This window comes from Chelonus insularis, unplaced genomic scaffold, assembly GCF_013357705.1.
Source record: "Chelonus insularis isolate UGA/USDA-ARS -01 unplaced genomic scaffold, ASM1335770v1 scaffold_303_pilon, whole genome shotgun sequence".
Taxonomy (NCBI): Eukaryota; Metazoa; Arthropoda; class Insecta; order Hymenoptera; family Braconidae; genus Chelonus; species Chelonus insularis.
The window spans coordinates 754588-772222 of NW_023276792.1; the positions used below are offsets into that span (position 1 = coordinate 754588).

Sequence of the window (17635 nt, forward strand, 5' to 3'; positions counted from 1 at the left end):
TGTTTAGTTGTTTACTTACATTATAGCGTACTACTATTATGGAGAAAGTGCGCTTGACTTTGACTATAGATAAATAGTAAAACGGAGTACAGAGTATAGTCTTAAAAGTGCTCTAAAAATTAGAAATTCATCAGTCAAAATGTAAAATCATGTGATTTACAATTGTATATGATTTACAAAGTAGAAAAAAGTTACAATTTATACATAAATAAGTGATAATACAAGTGAAGGATGTATATAACCTTCAGTAATTTACTGATAAACTTTTTGGAGAAAGTCAAAAGCACAGCATAAAATTAAATAAATGATTCTTTAAAATGAAAGTGAAAGTATTTTTTATACTAAATAATTTATTATTGTGAGGTTATGTGCATGTATAACAATTTAAAAGACATCTTTTTATAATATGGAAGAACACAAAGATGAATTTCAACCGACGACACCAATGTCTGTGGTTAAAGAAGAGCCCGTTGAAGCGGGAAATCAAGAGATTCAACAGTCGCAGTTACAAGAAGTATCCAATGATGATGATCCAGAGCAAAGAAGCGTCTGTACGCCTGACGGCCAAGAGAATGAAATTCACAGTTTCCTGACTAAATGTATATTTTGTAATAAAACATTCACAGTTGAAGATAACCCAAAATTATTAGAATGTCTTCATGCTACTTGTTCGTCATGCATTGGAAGCAAATTGAATGATTATCATGTTTATGCTGACAATGATATTGTAATAGAAGGAAATCTTATTATTTGTCGTGCATGTAATGTTGCGAGTCAGAAGGAAAATTTAATTGAAAATAAGTTTTTTTCAAAAGTAATGAATGATGACGGTAATCAGGTGATAGATGATGACATTCAAGATATTGAGGAAGAAAAGAAATGCACTAATTGCCATGATAATGCAACAGCTACCAGCTGGTGTGTTGATTGTGAAGAATTTATTTGTCAAAATTGTGTTTTAGCACATCAAAGATTGAAAATAACTAAAGATCATACCATAAAGCCAAAAAATGAAGTATTTAATGAAAAAGACGGAATGAAAAAGAATGAAAAATCTTCATCTAATGACGCATACTGCTCTATTCATCCTCATGAACAATTGTCTCTATTTTGTCAAATTTGTAGTGTATTAACATGTAGAGATTGTCAGCTTGGTGATCATAGACTTCATAAATATAAATTTATTCATGAATTAGCGGGTGAAGCAAGAACTAGTGTGGAAACTTTGCTTAAAGAAGTTTCTTATAAACGTGTATTATTAAAGAGCGCAATGAAAGTTATTGAAGATCGTCAAGTTTTAATTGTAGATAAGAAAAAAAGTTTAGTTCATGAAATCACACAAATGGTAGTTCAATTGACAAAAGCAATAAGTACAAGAGGAAAACAATTAATAATGCGGTTAAATGAGGTATGTGATCAGAAACAGACAACACTGAATGAAAAAAAAGACGCTCTTGATCAGTTATCAAAATTAACTGATCACTGCATTCAATTTGTGACTTATGCATTGAACAAAGGGTCTGATAGAGAACTTCTTTTTAGCAAAAAATCTATAGTTGGGCATTTACAAAGAATAAAAAATCGACGAGCTGATATACCAAATCCTGAAATTCCTGTAAGGATTCATTTATCTCTCGAAAAAGTTCCAGATTTAGTAAAAATTATTTCTTCAATCGGGGCAATCGTAGTTGATGGCCGAGTGTATCCATCCGGTTCTCCAGCATCCGGAACTAGTACACCTACGACTCTTTCAAATGATACACCGTTGGACCAAAAACTACTTGTACCATTGTTCACATCTACTTTAGAGCCTAATACATCTGCTGCTCTACAGATGAATACAACCCAAGCAGGGAGTCCTTTTCCCTCAGTATCTTTTACTCAACAACAATTATCCACGCAACAATCCCAACCTTCGCAGATTTTAACGCAGATGTCTGGTCAATCTCAGAACTACCCTCCACCATATTCTGCACATACTATACCACCGAGGTCTTCCCCACCTACACAACACCAACGAATGCCGTACGGTGTGCCATACAATGGTACGCCGATACGTTCCCACTTAATTATTCATCAACGTCCTGGAGTGGGAAATGGTCATCAACAACAGGTTACATCTTCGACTCATCCTCAACAACAAATTCATCTAGAACAACTCAGCCAAAATTCCAGTTTACGTGGACTTTTAGCTCACAATCCACCTCCTTTCAGAGCTACATCTAATCATGTTGCATATAGATTACCGCCAGGATATCGATATCCAGGGGGAAATGTTGTTTCACGTGCTGCACCTCCTATATATCAACCAACGAATCCTGCTTTGGTATCTGGAGGTCGAGTACAACAAATAAATCCAACATCTGTAGCGAACCAACAATTAAATTATCCATTTTATCAACAAACTGCTCGCTGGCATATACCTCAAACCGCTAATACTGTATCACCTTATCAGCCACGGATGTCAGCCCAAACTTTACAATCTATGCCGGTTGTACCTAACGACGCTTATAAAATTATGTTAAAGACACAACAAATAAATACCCACAGTAATAATAATAGTAACAATAACGATACTGTTAATAAGACTAATAACAATAATAATAATCATAAGAATAATGAAAATAACAGTGATCAAATACATCAAACTCAAACTTCGGCGACTTCTAATGGCCAAACTGTAACATCATCAATTCCAAAAACACCGAGCCCTGTACTTGCTGGGAAAACAGATGAAAATGAAAAAAGTCTGGATAAATTTTGTCAAAAATCGCTTACTGATTTAATGCTTACCATTGCAAAGTTAGATTCTAATGGTATTTTAGTAATTCCAGAGTCGCAGAAAAATCCAACGGATACTTCACATGTAGATAGTTCAACTGATGAAGGAACTCTTTCAATTAATGAAAATCCTTCAGGTAATTTATTTATAATGTTTATCGCATATTTTATTTTTTAAAAAAAAAAGTTAAAAATTATTCAATTACATTATTTAAGATGATTTGAAGAATACAACATCATCATTAGTTAAAGACGATCCAAATGAAGATTGGTGTGCTGTATGTATGGATGGTGGAGACGCGGTACTTTGTTGTGATAAGTGTCCAAAAGTTTTTCATTTATACTGTCATATCCCAAGTCTAAAATCGTTTCCAGAGTAAGTAAATGCTATTTCAACATTTCTTTATTCAATGAATATGTATTTTAATTTTTAAATTTTGTTTATTTCAGTGAAAGTGAGACTTGGCAGTGTATGTTATGTACGAATGTTTTGGATTGCTCAGAAGATCCACCTGTTAGTAAAAGATCGGATATGATGACTCCAAAAGAGCTACGAATAGCTCAAAGAATTGTATTGGAATTGTATTGTCAATATGAACAAAGTCTTCCATTTCGAGAAGTGGTTTCTCCGGAGGTAATTCATTATTATTTTTATAAATGAAAATTTTTAAAATTATTCTATTATTTTATTCTTTGTTAAATTTTTAGATTGTAGAATACCATCGGATCATCAAAAAACCAATTGCTTTAGATACAATTAGAGATAAATTAAAACCCGACAATCCAAACCATTACACTGAGCTTAAACAAGTAATGGCTGATATAAGATTAATGCTAAAAAACGCATTTAAATACAATCCGGTAAGTAAAATAAATTCTAAAATTTACTAGCTTAATTTTTTTATAAACATTCATTTAATTTATTATTCATTATCAATAGGTTGATTCTCAAATTTATCAACAAGCTCGTAGCCTTGAAGAATTCTTTGACAAATTATTACTTAAATGGGCACCAGATCATGCTTACGATGATCCTTTCTTAACAACTGATGCTGACGAAGATGAAGAGGTATTTCCACCAAATCGAAAATATCGACGAATAATCAACGATTGAATTTTTTTTAATATTAGAAAAAAAAACAATATTTAAAATTAAAAATCTTATACATTTGTAAAATTTATTATGTGCTACGAGATTCTCCATGGTTAATGAGTTACATATTTTTACTTTAAAATGTTGAACATTTATTGTTATTTGATTAATATGTATAGTATGATCAAATTTTTAATAATTAACTTTCAACTAACTTTAAAGATGGATTATATCAGATTCGGGTTACAATAAGTCTAGTAGATAGACACAATTTTATGCAGTAAAATGACATTCATATACAGTATATAATTTAAACTATCACTTTTTTATACACACTTTTAAGTTATACGACGGATACACACTCCAATTCAATATTTTTCATAGCATACTGAATTCCATTCGTAATCAACAATGTTTTTTTTTTTTAAATTATAGCAATATTTTTAAATTACATGATTAATAACTATTTATTATTTTTAGTTATTTTCATTCTTATTCCATTGACCACTTGAAATGAAATATGTATCAATACTTTAGATGTTTATTGGTAGAAATTGACTACATCAAAATGTATAGACACTGTTCTTAACTCATTCATTTATTTTTAAGTCATCTCAATAATAATTATTATTATACAAAATGTATTTTTATATTAATTATTTAATATACATATCACTATTATCAATTGTATATTGTCTGATTCAAATCTGGCGCATGCTTTGTTATGTATGTGATATCTTTATCACTGAAATAACAGTGATACCATATTAGAAATAGTTGATCAAGACTCCCTCTGATCTAAATACATCTTTCAAAACTACTGAAAGTGAACCTGATTATTTCTAATGAAGAGCTGTCACTTTTTGTTGATGATTGTGAGATCGGTGCATTAGTTTTCTTAGTCGAAAATAAACTGACTTTGATAGTGACGTGTTCACGTGACTATCTTTAAGTCACATCGTCGAAAAATATATCATACTAGTAGAGAATATACCTTCGATTGATCTGTGTGGCGGCAGTATTTTGTTTATTCGATTATTTCAATCGTAGGTAGGAAACAGTATCATCAGTTAACTAAGTAAGTTCTAAATAGTTTTTTCCAGTATTTAATAGTGCAATTTAATATAAATTTAAATGTAAATCAATTCATTTCAATAATTTTTTTTAAATTGACATAATTTTTTTGAGTTCCACCTTTATGCAATTGTTTAACGAGGTCAAGTTCCACATCTTATCATTTATAAAAATCTCTTTTTAAAGCAAATATTTATTTTTGAAATGTATCATAACATAATGTTATATTTATTTTTATTTGAGAGTATTTTTTATGCAATGAATTTATTTAATTTTTATGAAATTAGCTGTAATTGTGCTAAATGTAATTTAAAAAAACAAGGAATTGAGCTGAAATATAGATTTTAAAGTGGAAGTGAGTGTTCAGATCCATTAAGTTTCAAGGCAATAGAAAAATAGGCAACTCGCCAGCTAACGAAACAAAATCTAAATTCTACTTTGCATTCAAGCTTCAAGTTAGCTATTGGTTTAAAGGAAGACTTAAGTTACAATTGAAAGAATATTCTAAATACTGTAATTGTTTGAATTATTATTAATGATAAAAGCATCTCTGATATATATTTTTAACTGAAGATTAGAAAGATGAAAACAATTTGGGTGATTGGTGGTCCTGGATGTGGAAAAGGAACCCAGTGCAGTAAAATAATTGACAAATACGGATTGCTCCATATCAGCAGTGGTGATTTATTACGGGATGAAGTGGCCAGTGGAAGTCCTAGAGGAGCTTCACTACAAGAATTGATGTCAAAGGGTCTTTTCGTTCCAACAGTAAGATTTTTAATAATTTTTTCATTATTCTCAACTCATCGACTAATTACAGACATTTTTTGAGCATCAAGTTTTCAATTTTTTTCAGGATATTGTGTTATCACTCATCAAAGAACGGATGGAAAAAGCTAAAGCAGACGGAAGTACAAAAAGTGGATTTCTTATCGATGGCTATCCTCGTGAACTAGATCAAGGAATTCAATTTGAAAAAGATGTAAGTTTTAATTTCCCGATTTACTTTAAAAAATTAGCCCCATCAGAAAATTCTGATTAAACTATTACTTTTAAATAATAAATTTTAATTGATTTATTGAATGTAAAAGGTATGTCCAGTTGATTTGATTATTTTCTTTGATGTGGCCAATGAAACTATGAAATCAAGATTACTTGGACGTGCTGCTGTATCTCAAAGAGCTGATGATAATGAAGAGACTATATTGAAAAGAATTGAGATATTTAATGTAAAAAATAATGAAATTGTTGAACACTACAAGGATAGAGTAGTCAGAGTAAGTTAGATTTATGCATAAATATATTGATTTTTACATCGATTGAATAAATGAATAATGTAATCATAATTATTGTAAAAATAGATTGGTGCTGAAGGATCTATAGATGACATTTTCGCTGAAGCCTGTAAAGCATTAGAGCCTCTATTCAGTTTATAAATATTCAACTTGATGTAAAAATTGCTACTGATAATTCTACTCCAAAAAGGCCTTGGACAACAAATTCTACGCAATGCACATTTTTAATTTATCTGACACACATTACGGTCTACAATCACGCTGCAATCTTAAGCCGGAAACAGGCAATTTTCTACTGTCAAATTTTCATGAAATATTATCTTTGTAACTACTTGTGATATGTAATCTAGTAGTTCTAGTTCGGTAACAATCGAAGAGAGAAAAATTTTAATGTTTTAGATACATAGAGTATCTATTCAAATTCTATCGAAACTTAATTTATTATTCATTAATAATATGCATATATATACATATAGATGTATACATAATCTATATTTTTTGACTAAAATAATATCACCTAAAAGTACTTAAATAGAGTGTATTTATTGTTAGTGTTTTAAAATCTGTAATAAAAAATGTTGAGAATAATACTTCGATATATTGGATTCATCTGTTTGTTGTTTAATATGTTGACTACCTTGGAGGCTAACTTTAGTGTATGTGATGAGATTAATTATCAAGCTTTACCGAAATATAATTTATATCAAAAGCATGCACGTTCTACAGAAACAATAATAATTCAAAAAAAACTGTTATCTTTGAGAGAATGTAAAAATTTTGCGATATTAAAGAAAGCTTTGGCTTTTAATTTTAATCCAACTCCGAACTTATCTAGAAGAGAACATGATGATTATTCATTTAATTGCCAAGTATTAAATTGCCCAGAAATTTATTCTTCTACTTCTCTTATCAGAGATCAAAGATACCATTATTACAGCTTGTATTCTCGTAAATTACTGCCTGCTAAAAACAATGGTAATTAATTTTCAATAAAATGTATTCTCACAAGATTTATTGTTGTAGAAACATATCAATAATTTATTGAGTATCTGATTTTTTATTAGTAAATTATATTGTAACATGTGTACCAAAAGTTGGATTATTTATATTTTCAAAAGTAAGGAAAAATTTTACTGAAGCTCAACAAACATGTAAAAACATGCATGGTACATTGGCACACATTGTTAGTGAAGAAAGAACCCAAGGTTTAGCTAAATTTATAAATTCTCCTACATTCATTGGGCTTAATAATAGAGGCAAAGAACAGATTTGGAAAAATGAGTTTGGTAAATAAATAAAAAATTTATAATTATTATCAAATCAATGAATCATATTCAATTGTACCCTTGACTAAATTTTCAAAATGTAATTTAAAGTATTTTTAATAAATAGTTCTTTCTTATTTTTAAATTTAATTTCTAGGTGAACCTTTATCATGTTTTCGATATCGTGCATGGGCAAAAGGTGAGCCAACACAATCGCGTGGGTGTACAACTCTTGTTAAAGAAATAACTAATAAACATGATTCTCGATCATTTTGGAAAGTTGCTTCATGTTCACGAAGATTAACTTTTGTCTGTGAAATTTTACCTTTAAAATCAAAGACTCACAAAAAACATAGATGGTAAATAAAATTTATTACACCAAAACATTTACAATGGTGTTATAAAAGTTTTCTTATTACCAAGAAAATAAAATTAATGTATCCACAATTTTTATATATTTTTTATGTATCATATATGAATAATATTTACATAATTATTATGCGTACAGTAGCTAATATAATTAATAATTGAATCAATTATTACATTTAGTTAAATGTATGATTTTTGCTTTTTCATAGGAATAATTTTTAAGTACTTAATATAATAATTATCCAAATTTCAATTAACTATACATTATTAAGGAGCAATCAGCAGGAATTAATTATAAGTTATACATTAATAATTATTATTTATGGAATTATATTAAAAAAATTTTTTATATTTAAAATTTAGCAGCCAACATTTCACTTGTTCAATTCAATAATTTATAACGATCTTTAATAAATAATTTGGAGCGAGCGTAAAGATCGATTATATTAAGATATAAAAATACAAAATGATTACATAACTATTTACCATTGTTATAAATTATGTATTATTCATTGTCTCATGTAAATGAACATTATGGAAATGTTTATATGTTATTGAATGTTGCCTACAAAATTATTAAATATCAAATATATGGAATTTCAGGTAACTCTCATGTTTTGTAAAAGAAAATAAAAATATGATCAATTCACCATTTTTTTCAGGCATTTATCAATACTTAATCACTCATAAAATATTAAAAATGCAAAAATGATTCATTATACTTTACTATAAAAATTAAATGCATAACAACATATTATAAAAATAAAAAAACAATTAATCCTTATAAAGATTGTAAATGCACAGAAATAATATATTATTTACTCTAAAAATTTTTGTGCGAGTGATTAAGAAAATCATGTCTTTAAGCCTTAGCACCATACTAATAACTGACACATTTAATTTTACGTCTGCACTATACAATTTTAAAAATTATTTTTGTAAGTTTTGCTTTGATTTGGAATTATTTGTCTTTAAATAATCAGTCATCAAACATTTTTTACGTGTCCAATAATCATTTGATTGTTTCTAAAAAAAATCGGCAATGAATACAATAAACGGTTGTTTCCATCTAAGTACAATGATTGATATAAATTGAATTATTACAATTGAAATCAAACGGGTTCAGTGGACGGAGTGCTAGATGGGTAAAAACTACAATAATTATGGTGCCATGGTTCGATAGATAAAATAATCGAACAAATTGTTAATAGATACTTGTTCATTATCTATATAGAAAATACAAAAAAATTTGTATATTAAGGAATGAAAATACTGGTATCACGATGGCCGTGAGGCGTATGTGCGAGTCTTCACCGATTCGTTGTACAAATAAAAAATCATTTATTTCGGGGTTATTAATAAAATATAATAAAAACAATACGTACAATTAATACTCTGATGTAGAATGTTGTTCCAAATTAAGGTTTATTGTTAACAGCAGATGAATTAGCCAATAAAGGACCTATTTTCCTTAAGTTGGGCTACTGTTCGTTGCAATATTAATTGTTGTTCTTCTAATAATCGAACCTAATAAAAAAATTTGGAATAATTTTTTATAGCTTTTCAATGAAATTTAAAATACATTAGAATGTTAAAAATACTTACTCGATCCAACAATTGATTGTAAAGACGGTAGGGTACGTAAGCATTTCCAACAGGAGACGTAGTAGGAGAAACCGGACATGTTAAATAGCTGGAATTATTTCGCTGATATGTAGAATTATCTTTATCCTCTTCTTTTACTCTTATCTCATCGTTATCTTGATTTTGATCAGAATAAATTTCAGAAACATTTGACAGCTGTTCATGTGAATAATTCTTTTCTTTTTTCAAAGTAACGTCCGATTTATCAAATTTATCGCCTGATAATGTTTTCTTTTTTTCCATTTGATTTAATTTTAACTCTTTAATCTGAAATGATTAAAAATAAGATTATCTTAATTCTGATGATAAAATGTATTTTATTTATAACATTAAATTTTAGTTGAAATTGGCAAAAAAAATATCAATAAATTTCCCTTTTAATGGCCTAATAACTATGACCTATCGGATATTTTTATAGTCTATTGTGCAAGTAACCTCGAATGTTTAAAAGCATGAATAAAAAAATTCAACATTACCCAAGGGGCTTTTTGTCGTGTCTTTCCATGAAGACTTTCACTTTCTTCGTCTCTTGGTTGATCTACAGTGTCTGTTGTTCCATTTGTCACGTTGTTTTCCTGTTTTTACAGAAAAAAGAATTAGAAAATTGAAATAACTTGTTTTTTTAAGGCATAAGATTAACGATAGAATGTAATTGAAGAGAAATTAATACATATTTTTTATTACCTGTAATAATGTTTCGTTGGTATAAGAGTTAAAATTATTTTGACTTCGATTACAATGGCTAGATGGTAAACGTCTTCGAGGAGCTTTGACTCGAGTTGCAGTTAAATGCAATAATGGTGTGTACTCCTCTCGTTCAATACCATCTAATTCTTCATCTACTGCTCCATGAACATTTTCCGTATTATCGACATTGGTCTCATCATTCGTATTTTTTGTTGTTTTTTTTAAATTCATTGACATCGACAATGATTGAATTGATGAAGTATTGCTACTTCCAACACTTATTTTTTTCTCACTATTTATTATGAGCGATGACACTGAAGGAGTTATTGGTGATGTTGAAGATGTTGCTACCGATTTTTTCTCTGGTGTTGAAACACGTGTATCTAAACTTTTTCTAACAAAAGCTTTTTCTACTTTTTTACCAGTATATGAAGACTTGGTGGTACTTGATTTTAAATTTGTTTTATTGGCATCTTTCAATCCAGACGATTTGGCTTCATCTAGTGTAGGTGATTCATCCTCAGATACAATGACTTTTACGAAATTGTCGGGAAACAAACCAATTCTGCCTCTCAATTCACCTTTCCACCAACCCTGTAAATAAATGACTGATTTTATGTTGTATTGATATCACATCGATTAAATTTGAAAATGATATCAAATTAATTACCTTATCAGGAGCATCACGAGAAAGTATGGTTATTATATCACCTTCAACAAGTGTTAATTCATCTTCATTAGCTGCCTCGTATGGAAATAAAACACGACACAGTTCTTTTTTAGTATCACGTTCTCGTTCTTTCAATTTAATAGGCTCTTCTAGAGTTGGTGGAGACACAAAGTTCGATGGAAATACTCCAATACGGCCTCCAATCCTTCCACTCCACCAGCCCTCTTCAACTTCCCCCAAAAACTCAATCATATCATTTGGTACGAGCGTCAACTCGTCCTCATTACACGGTTCATAACTGAATAGAACTTTGCACCACCGACTTCCTGATGACCCATTTCGCATTGTCACTTGCTCTTTTTTTCCAATAGTATTAACTTCTGTCTCACTTTTTAATCCACTAGTAGTCGCACTTGTTAATGAAGCATCAATAACCTGAAATAATATATATTAATTCTTAGTATTGATTTATCTTGTAATAGATTCGTTAATCCGATAGTAACCTTTAAACATACTTTTAATGCATAGGAGTCTATGAAAAATTTAAAAAATATAAAAGTAATAATGCTTAGTATTGAAGTAGTTGAAATTTTTAAAATACACTAAAAAGTATAGTTAAAATAAGAAAAGAGAATTACATTTTCTAAAGAAAGAAAAATAAGAGTGAAAAAAAATTGACAATTTTCCGAGCATAAATGACTCACAAATGTTGATATGAAAAATGTCATTAAAAGATGAACGAAAAATTACCTTGACAAAATTATCAGGAAACATTCCGCGTTTATCTTTCAAGGTACCTTCCCACCAACCTCCAGGCATGACTTTTATATCTTTTATGATGTCCCCTTTTCGTAGGGTTAACTCATCAGGTTCCTTTGCTACATAATTATATTCTACAATAGCTTCCATGTTTTATTCTCGTTTCAAATCTGTAATATAAAAACATTTACATCATCATTAAAGATTAACAGTATTTTTTTATTACCTATTTCACAAAAATAACTTCTTAACAAAATGAAATGAGTTAAAATTCATCATCAATCACTTTGTTACGTTACTAGCATGTTAATCATATGATAAACTCTAACTGTAATGATAAAGACGATATACAATGAACAAAGAAAGGTTATATTATTTCCAATAGAAATGTGATTTTTAAATAAATGTATTTTAATAAATATCAAATGATTTTTTTAATAAAAATTTTTCTTTTCGCACTATACATAAAGGATACATTATCTATAATGATGTAAAAAGAATTAAAATAGAAGATATATTCTAATTTAATGATGATAATTGAATGAATAACTATTTTTACTCACAACAACCATAATAAAAAATTGTTTTTTACATAAACACTAAATATATTATGTAAAGTAATCTTTAGGCGTATCCCAAGCCGATTTGACAGCCAACAATTCTCAAATGTGTCACCGTTGCCATATTGAATCCACCGACAGCAATGCAATGTGGGTAACTAAACCACCTGCATAAACACTTCTCTTACAACACATAAAGAGTTCGTTCATTTTTTTTTTTAAAATAATGTATAATGCTACGTTTGTTCATTAAGATTGATTTAAAAACATTGAGTTCTATGAACTTGTGAACTCCGTGACTATATCATTTTTGGAGCAGATGCAAAAAATTGGGCTCGTCCGGGATTTGAACCCGGGACCTCTCGCACCCTAAGCGAGAATCATACCCCTAGACCAACGAGCCTCTTGTGTTAAAGTGGGAGTCAAGCGCCATGATTTTTATATTTTCAGCATCTATGCCAAACACTCGGACAGCCACCTATTTGGTAAAGAACTGGAAAAGCTATTCACAAATCATAATCTAATGGATGATAATTCCTCATATATTATCGCTGGGGACTTTAATGCTAGAAACATCCGCTGGGGGTGACAGCGTCACCAATGATAGAGGTAGACAATTTAAGAAATGGGAGTCGGACTTTGAAGTCCCATATGGATTTAAGATATACCCTCCAGCTCTCCCCACTTTTCCAAAATCCGGCTCGCGACTGGATTACTGCATTGCTGATAACAGAATCGAAATAACAAACTCACCTAATGAAAAAATTCCAGTTTTGGAGTATGATAGTGACCACAATGCTCTCCTACTCTGCATTAACACGAACACACTATTCGATGGTCTTGCGGCTCCTATGGAAAGATCAGTAAAGTACAACTACAAAAAGGCTAACTGGGAGAAATTTAAGAGGCATATGAATAAACAATACAAAGAGGAAGAACAAGTCCCAGCTAACAGAAACCTAACAATCACCGAAATCGATGAGCATATTATAAAACTAGAAAATCTCATAACCACCTGTATAAATGACATTATTCCTAGGATCGACCCTAATAAATGGAAATACTATGAAAAATATGAAAGCAACGCGATTAAAAAACTCCACAACTATAAGTCATTCCTCCTATCCAGACTTCATTTTACCAGATACAAATCTCCTGCTGCCCACAGTAAGCAAGAAATAACTAGAATCAAAACTACAATAAGACTTATAAACAAGAAATTAGCCAAAGAATTTAAAAGGACCATCACCGCTTATTGGAAGGCCTTGATAAAAAGCATCAACTACAGAGACTCTCATCAATTCTTTCCATTGATCAATAGATTGCTCAGACCTAACAAAGCCATCAAACTAAGTAACTTTAAATTCGATGTAAATAGCAGCGCCTTTAGTAAGAATTTGAGCGAAACTCATCCTCATTTAATCAGCAATAATGAAATTATCATCACAGATCCTCTCACTAAATTAGAGGTTATTGGAAGCTATTTAGAGAGCATCAATTCTCCTCGTTACACCAATATGGATTCTGACAACAAAATCATGGCTGACTCGTCGACTGATATACTCTCAAGCACCAGAGCCAAAATCCGACACTCTAATCTAACTTTCACGGAATTCACAGAAGAGAACAGTGCATACAACCCTTCCCAGGATAGGGATAATGGTAATGGTCCTAAATGCTTCTTCTCACAATATGAAATACAGATTATTCTGAAAATGCTCAAAAATAAAACCTCTTCTGGACTAGACAACATACCAGCTATTGCCCTTAAACATATCCCGGACTCAGTAATCAGAAGCTACACAATCATATTCAACAACGCCATAAACCAAGCCTACTACCCGGTAAGATGGAAGATGGCAAAGGTACTACCAATCTTAAAAAAGGACAAAAACCCGCACGACCCACAGAGCTATCGCCCTATTAGCCTCACCATGAATATTAGTAAAGTTTTCGAGAAACTCATCAAGGAGTCTCTAATAACTCATATCAACTCTCACAAGATCATCCCTGACAACCAATTTGGTTTCAAGACCGGCCACTCAACCACACATGCAATCCACAAGTTCTCCTCAGATATCAACAACTACCTCCACAAAGGACTAACGATTGGTGCTGTTTTATTAGATTTGGAAAAAGCTTTTGATTCTGTCTGGAAGAATGGACTGATACTCAAGTTGCTTAACTACAAATTTCCAATTGGGCTAATACTACTCATAATGGACATGATAGAAGAGAAAACATTCAAAACCTGGGATGGGACACTTTTTTCAGAGACAACCTTTAAAATCACCGAGGGCCTACAACAAGGAACTGTAACATCACCAATTCTATTCAATATATTCAACAGCGAAATAATTAACCTATTTGGACTCAATACAGCTGACAAACTACACTCAATAGCCTACGCAGACGACCTGATCGTGTATCAGGCAGACACAGATGTCAACGCAATACAATCTTCCCTACAAGTAGTGGTCAACAACATCAACATCTATTATAAAAATTGGAACCTCAAGATCAACCCCACAAAAAGCGAGCTGATTTTCTTCAGAAGACCAGTCAAAAAAGTACCCTACTCCACAATCAAAAAAATAAACAACGCCAGAATAACAGCCACGGACATACACACCAACCAAGTACACGCCATCCCATCAAAGAAAATCGTTAAATATTTAGGGGTTCATCTTGACTTCCTTTTCAGGATCAACACACATCACAACCTACAACTTGAAAAAGCAGTAAAAACCTTCCTCTCGAACGGCAGGATCTTCTACAACACCAACCTGGAAAATAGAGCCAAAATAATTTGCTATATGCTGCTAGTTCGTCCCATCTTTACCTATGCCGCACCTGTATTATGGAATACTGGCCCAACAATAGTTGAAAAAATGCGGAGATTCGAGAGATTGTGTCTCAGGACCTGCCTCCGAGCCCATAGAACCTCATCCTCAGGATATGTCAAAAGAACAAGTAATAAGTTCATTTATGATAAGGCTAATATCCCAAGAGTGGACTCTTTTACGTTAAAACTAACCAGACGATACTTTGGTAATTTAAACAAAGTGAAAAATGAATTACTCGACTCCGTCAAGGATCCAAATGAGCAGCTGATCAGAGAACAGCTCGCTTCCGGCTATATCCCTCCTGAAGGATTCAAATTCTGTGACTCACTAGGCCTAATCCAGGATGCGAAGAATTTGCCTATTATCTATCACCTAAAAAGACACTCCGCTAATAAAAGCATCTCCATCAACCCAGACTTACTAGACATTAACATGAGCTTCTCGAAAGCTCTCCCTAGATCTGACCTAGATGATACTAACAGAGCGTCAAAGAGTTATACATGGCTAACGAAGGATGCCAAATACATGGACGACATAAGAAGAAGAGCTAGAATGAAAAAGAGCCAGAAAGATAGAAGAAGGAACCGATAACCAAGCTGTTCCTGGCAGAAGTTCCTCACCTCTAGCTACCGAGGGCTCTCGCCACAATCAGTATTCACTGATTTCACCCGATGTAAATATGTACATACCCGTCATTCTATTCTATATTCTCTTTTCTCTCTCTTTAGGCTAAGCTTTTTCCTTAAAACAAAAATGATAACGTGAAGGAATTTTTTGATTAAATCCAAAAAATTTTTTTGTCCTTTTAAATTTAATATCTTGTTGATAATAACTCTTTTTAATTGTTATCTTAAGTATTACATATATACATAACGAGATTATATTACTGTTAATTGGATATAGAGATTATTACAGAGTCTAATGGTTTGTTAGCTAGTAATATCTAAGTATAGTTAAGGTATAGTAGTTTCGTAAGTTAGTTTTTTATACTTTTACATGTATTATTGTCAGTTGGATTCAATAAACTAATCTTTTTAAAACCAACGAGCCTCGGATATGCACGTCAATGTGAATATCTTTCATTAATTATAAAAAAAAAAAAGTTAAAAAAGATTGGATTATCATCTTAAAGCAAAGACAACATGTTTGTACACGTACTGATTATCTTATTAACATGATTGATCTCAAAATGGCGAGGAATGGACAGCAAGATTTTAACAGAAGTGCCTTGATAATCATGAATAAGCGGGTTTGTAATTTTATTTTGAATTCATTTTAATCATAGTCAAGAAGTTTATCGATATAATAAAGTATTTCCACAATAAACAATTTATATATGGGCCTCAGGTGTGTTACACAGGTCAACGTATAAGTAGAATACCTGCAGGGCTAGTAAAAATAGTAGGAGCTAATTGCGTGACTCTTGATTTATCATACAATCAGCTCACGTCTATATCAGCATTAAAGGACTATGGGAATCTCCAGGAATTAATTTTGGATAATAATAAGTTGCGTGATCTTAAAACATTACCATATGTACCGGCTTTAACAACAATTAGTTTGAATAATAATGAGGTATTTTTGTTATTATTTATTTTATAATATTAATTATATTTTTAATTAATTTAATGAATGAGCTTTTTAATTAAATATTCTGAACTATTATTTTATTCTTAAAAATAAGTTTCATATTTTTGACATCTAAAATTAAATTCTTATCAATAATAGATAAATTTGATGTGTTATTCTTGACACAACTTTACGAATAATAAAACTACCAAGCTCCAAAAAAAAAAGGTTTTTATATGTCAACATCAAAGTAACTTGGTGTCTTCAAAAGAAAGATTTCAATTAGAATTGTGGTTTATTTAAATAGTTTTAATAAAAGTTAATGAATTAATCATGGTATCTTTTAGTTGAGTGATATAGATGCTGCATTAGAAAAAATAAAAAACTGTTGTCCCAATATCAAGTATGTGAGTCTCTTGGGAAATCCGGGTTACCCCGATCAACTCACAGATCCTGTGAACAATGATGAGGCAGACTATGATCGTTACAGATTATACGCAATTCATATTCTACCAGATTCTCTCCGCTTTCTCGATTTTCGGCCAGTTACTCTAATAGAAAGAAAAGACGCTTGTGATCGAGGTCGTTTTCTTCGGACTATTAAGCTTTCCACATCTTCGTCTGTGTCTGGACCACAAATTACTCCTATGGATAACATAGATGCTATTCTAAACACTAATTATTCTCCTTTACCAACATCTAATCGTAGTCCACATGATCATAAAGGTATTTATTTTTACATAATATAATTTTCATATTACTTACGAACTTTCTTCATTCGATTATTAATCAACTATTTTTTAATTACTTATTTATTAGGAGCATATGGCAAATGTCGTTATCGATACTCTGGAAAAAATTCAGAAGGTAATCGTTTCATTATAAACAGTGATCTTTAATTTTTTATGTAATAGTACACAGTAATAGATTGATAATAGTAATAATACTAGTGTAACTTGTATGAGCATAAAAAATTTAAGTTTATTTGATCCAGTTAAACTGGACAGGAATATTTTTACAAAG

At 30.8% G+C, this 17635-nt stretch overlaps 6 protein-coding genes and 1 non-coding gene across 9 annotated transcripts; 5 read left to right on the forward strand and 2 right to left on the reverse strand.

The window, feature by feature from the left end:
- Window positions 1-30: 30 nt before the first annotated feature.
- Window positions 31-4477, forward strand: bon (tripartite motif-containing protein bonus). Of its 2 annotated transcripts, XM_035093939.1 has the most exons (6): window positions 31-2747; window positions 2835-2918; window positions 2998-3157; window positions 3232-3415; window positions 3490-3642; window positions 3722-3895. In XM_035093939.1, exons 1-6 carry the CDS (start codon window positions 407-409, stop codon window positions 3893-3895), a joined length of 3096 nt encoding a protein of 1031 aa, XP_034949830.1. In that variant the 5' UTR covers window positions 31-406. The 2 variants fall into 2 exon arrangements, with proteins under 2 accessions (XP_034949830.1, XP_034949829.1); XM_035093938.1 differs by having other exon boundaries at window positions 32-2918; window positions 3722-4477.
- Window positions 4478-4703: 226 nt separating this feature from the next.
- On the forward strand, window positions 4704-6831 carry Ak1 (Adenylate kinase 1). 2 transcript variants are annotated; one of them, XM_035094112.1, is made up of 5 exons: window positions 4704-4952; window positions 5522-5716; window positions 5805-5930; window positions 6040-6225; window positions 6310-6831. In XM_035094112.1, the coding sequence occupies exons 2-5, from the start codon at window positions 5531-5533 to the stop codon at window positions 6382-6384; spliced, it is 573 nt and encodes a 190-aa protein (XP_034950003.1). In that variant the 5' UTR covers window positions 4704-4952; window positions 5522-5530; the 3' UTR covers window positions 6385-6831. The 2 variants fall into 2 exon arrangements, with proteins under 2 accessions (XP_034950003.1, XP_034950004.1); XM_035094113.1 differs by lacking the exon at window positions 4704-4952 and adding an exon at window positions 5288-5461.
- LOC118073543 (uncharacterized) lies at window positions 6785-7907 on the forward strand. The gene is made up of 3 exons (XM_035094111.1): window positions 6785-7218; window positions 7308-7529; window positions 7666-7907. Exons 1-3 carry the CDS (start codon window positions 6819-6821, stop codon window positions 7869-7871), a joined length of 828 nt encoding a protein of 275 aa, XP_034950002.1. The 5' UTR covers window positions 6785-6818; the 3' UTR covers window positions 7872-7907.
- A 316-nt stretch (window positions 7908-8223) lies between these two features.
- On the reverse strand, window positions 8224-12477 carry cindr (CIN85 and CD2AP related). The gene is given in 8 exon segments (XM_035094089.1): window positions 8224-9344; window positions 9346-9404; window positions 9483-9788; window positions 9998-10096; window positions 10206-10802; window positions 10879-11313; window positions 11629-11807; window positions 12201-12477. Coding segments are annotated over 7 exon segments (1704 nt in total). The 5' UTR covers window positions 11788-11807; window positions 12201-12477; the 3' UTR covers window positions 8224-9295.
- A 51-nt stretch (window positions 12478-12528) lies between these two features.
- On the reverse strand, window positions 12529-12600 carry TRNAP-AGG (transfer RNA proline (anticodon AGG)). The gene has a single exon. It is a non-coding gene; the product is annotated as a tRNA-Pro (tRNA).
- A 160-nt stretch (window positions 12601-12760) lies between these two features.
- LOC118073422 (uncharacterized) lies at window positions 12761-14516 on the forward strand. The gene is made up of 2 exons (XM_035093912.1): window positions 12761-14041; window positions 14472-14516. The coding sequence occupies exons 1-2, from the start codon at window positions 12761-12763 to the stop codon at window positions 14514-14516; spliced, it is 1326 nt and encodes a 441-aa protein (XP_034949803.1).
- A 1572-nt stretch (window positions 14517-16088) lies between these two features.
- LOC118073529 (leucine-rich melanocyte differentiation-associated protein-like) lies at window positions 16089-17626 on the forward strand. Its single transcript, XM_035094090.1, has 4 exons — window positions 16089-16292; window positions 16391-16618; window positions 16960-17338; window positions 17432-17626. The coding sequence occupies exons 1-4, from the start codon at window positions 16218-16220 to the stop codon at window positions 17509-17511; spliced, it is 762 nt and encodes a 253-aa protein (XP_034949981.1). The 5' UTR covers window positions 16089-16217; the 3' UTR covers window positions 17512-17626.
- Window positions 17627-17635: the final 9 nt, after the last annotated feature.

Coding starts and splice junctions, on each gene's coding strand:
- bon (XM_035093938.1), top strand. CDS start 407: ATGGAAGAACACAAAGATGAATTTCAACCGACGACACCAATGTCTGTG. Junction 2,919..2,997: donor AATTAATGAAAATCCTTCAG/GTAATTTATTTA, acceptor ACATTATTTAAG/ATGATTTGAAGAATACAACA. Junction 3,416..3,489: donor GAGAAGTGGTTTCTCCGGAG/GTAATTCATTAT, acceptor TTAAATTTTTAG/ATTGTAGAATACCATCGGAT.
- Ak1 (XM_035094112.1), top strand. CDS start 5,531: ATGAAAACAATTTGGGTGATTGGTGGTCCTGGATGTGGAAAAGGAACC. Junction 5,717..5,804: donor AGGGTCTTTTCGTTCCAACA/GTAAGATTTTTA, acceptor AATTTTTTTCAG/GATATTGTGTTATCACTCAT. Junction 5,931..6,039: donor GAATTCAATTTGAAAAAGAT/GTAAGTTTTAAT, acceptor TGAATGTAAAAG/GTATGTCCAGTTGATTTGAT.
- LOC118073543 (XM_035094111.1), top strand. CDS start 6,819: ATGTTGAGAATAATACTTCGATATATTGGATTCATCTGTTTGTTGTTT. Junction 7,219..7,307: donor ACTGCCTGCTAAAAACAATG/GTAATTAATTTT, acceptor ATTTTTTATTAG/TAAATTATATTGTAACATGT. Junction 7,530..7,665: donor GATTTGGAAAAATGAGTTTG/GTAAATAAATAA, acceptor TTTAATTTCTAG/GTGAACCTTTATCATGTTTT.
- LOC118073422 (XM_035093912.1), top strand. CDS start 12,761: ATGCTAGAAACATCCGCTGGGGGTGACAGCGTCACCAATGATAGAGGT. Junction 14,042..14,471: donor TAAACCAAGCCTACTACCCG/GTAAGATGGAAG, acceptor CACTTTTTTCAG/AGACAACCTTTAAAATCACC.
- LOC118073529 (XM_035094090.1), top strand. CDS start 16,218: ATGATTGATCTCAAAATGGCGAGGAATGGACAGCAAGATTTTAACAGA. Junction 16,293..16,390: donor TGATAATCATGAATAAGCGG/GTTTGTAATTTT, acceptor TATGGGCCTCAG/GTGTGTTACACAGGTCAACG. Junction 16,619..16,959: donor TTAGTTTGAATAATAATGAG/GTATTTTTGTTA, acceptor GGTATCTTTTAG/TTGAGTGATATAGATGCTGC.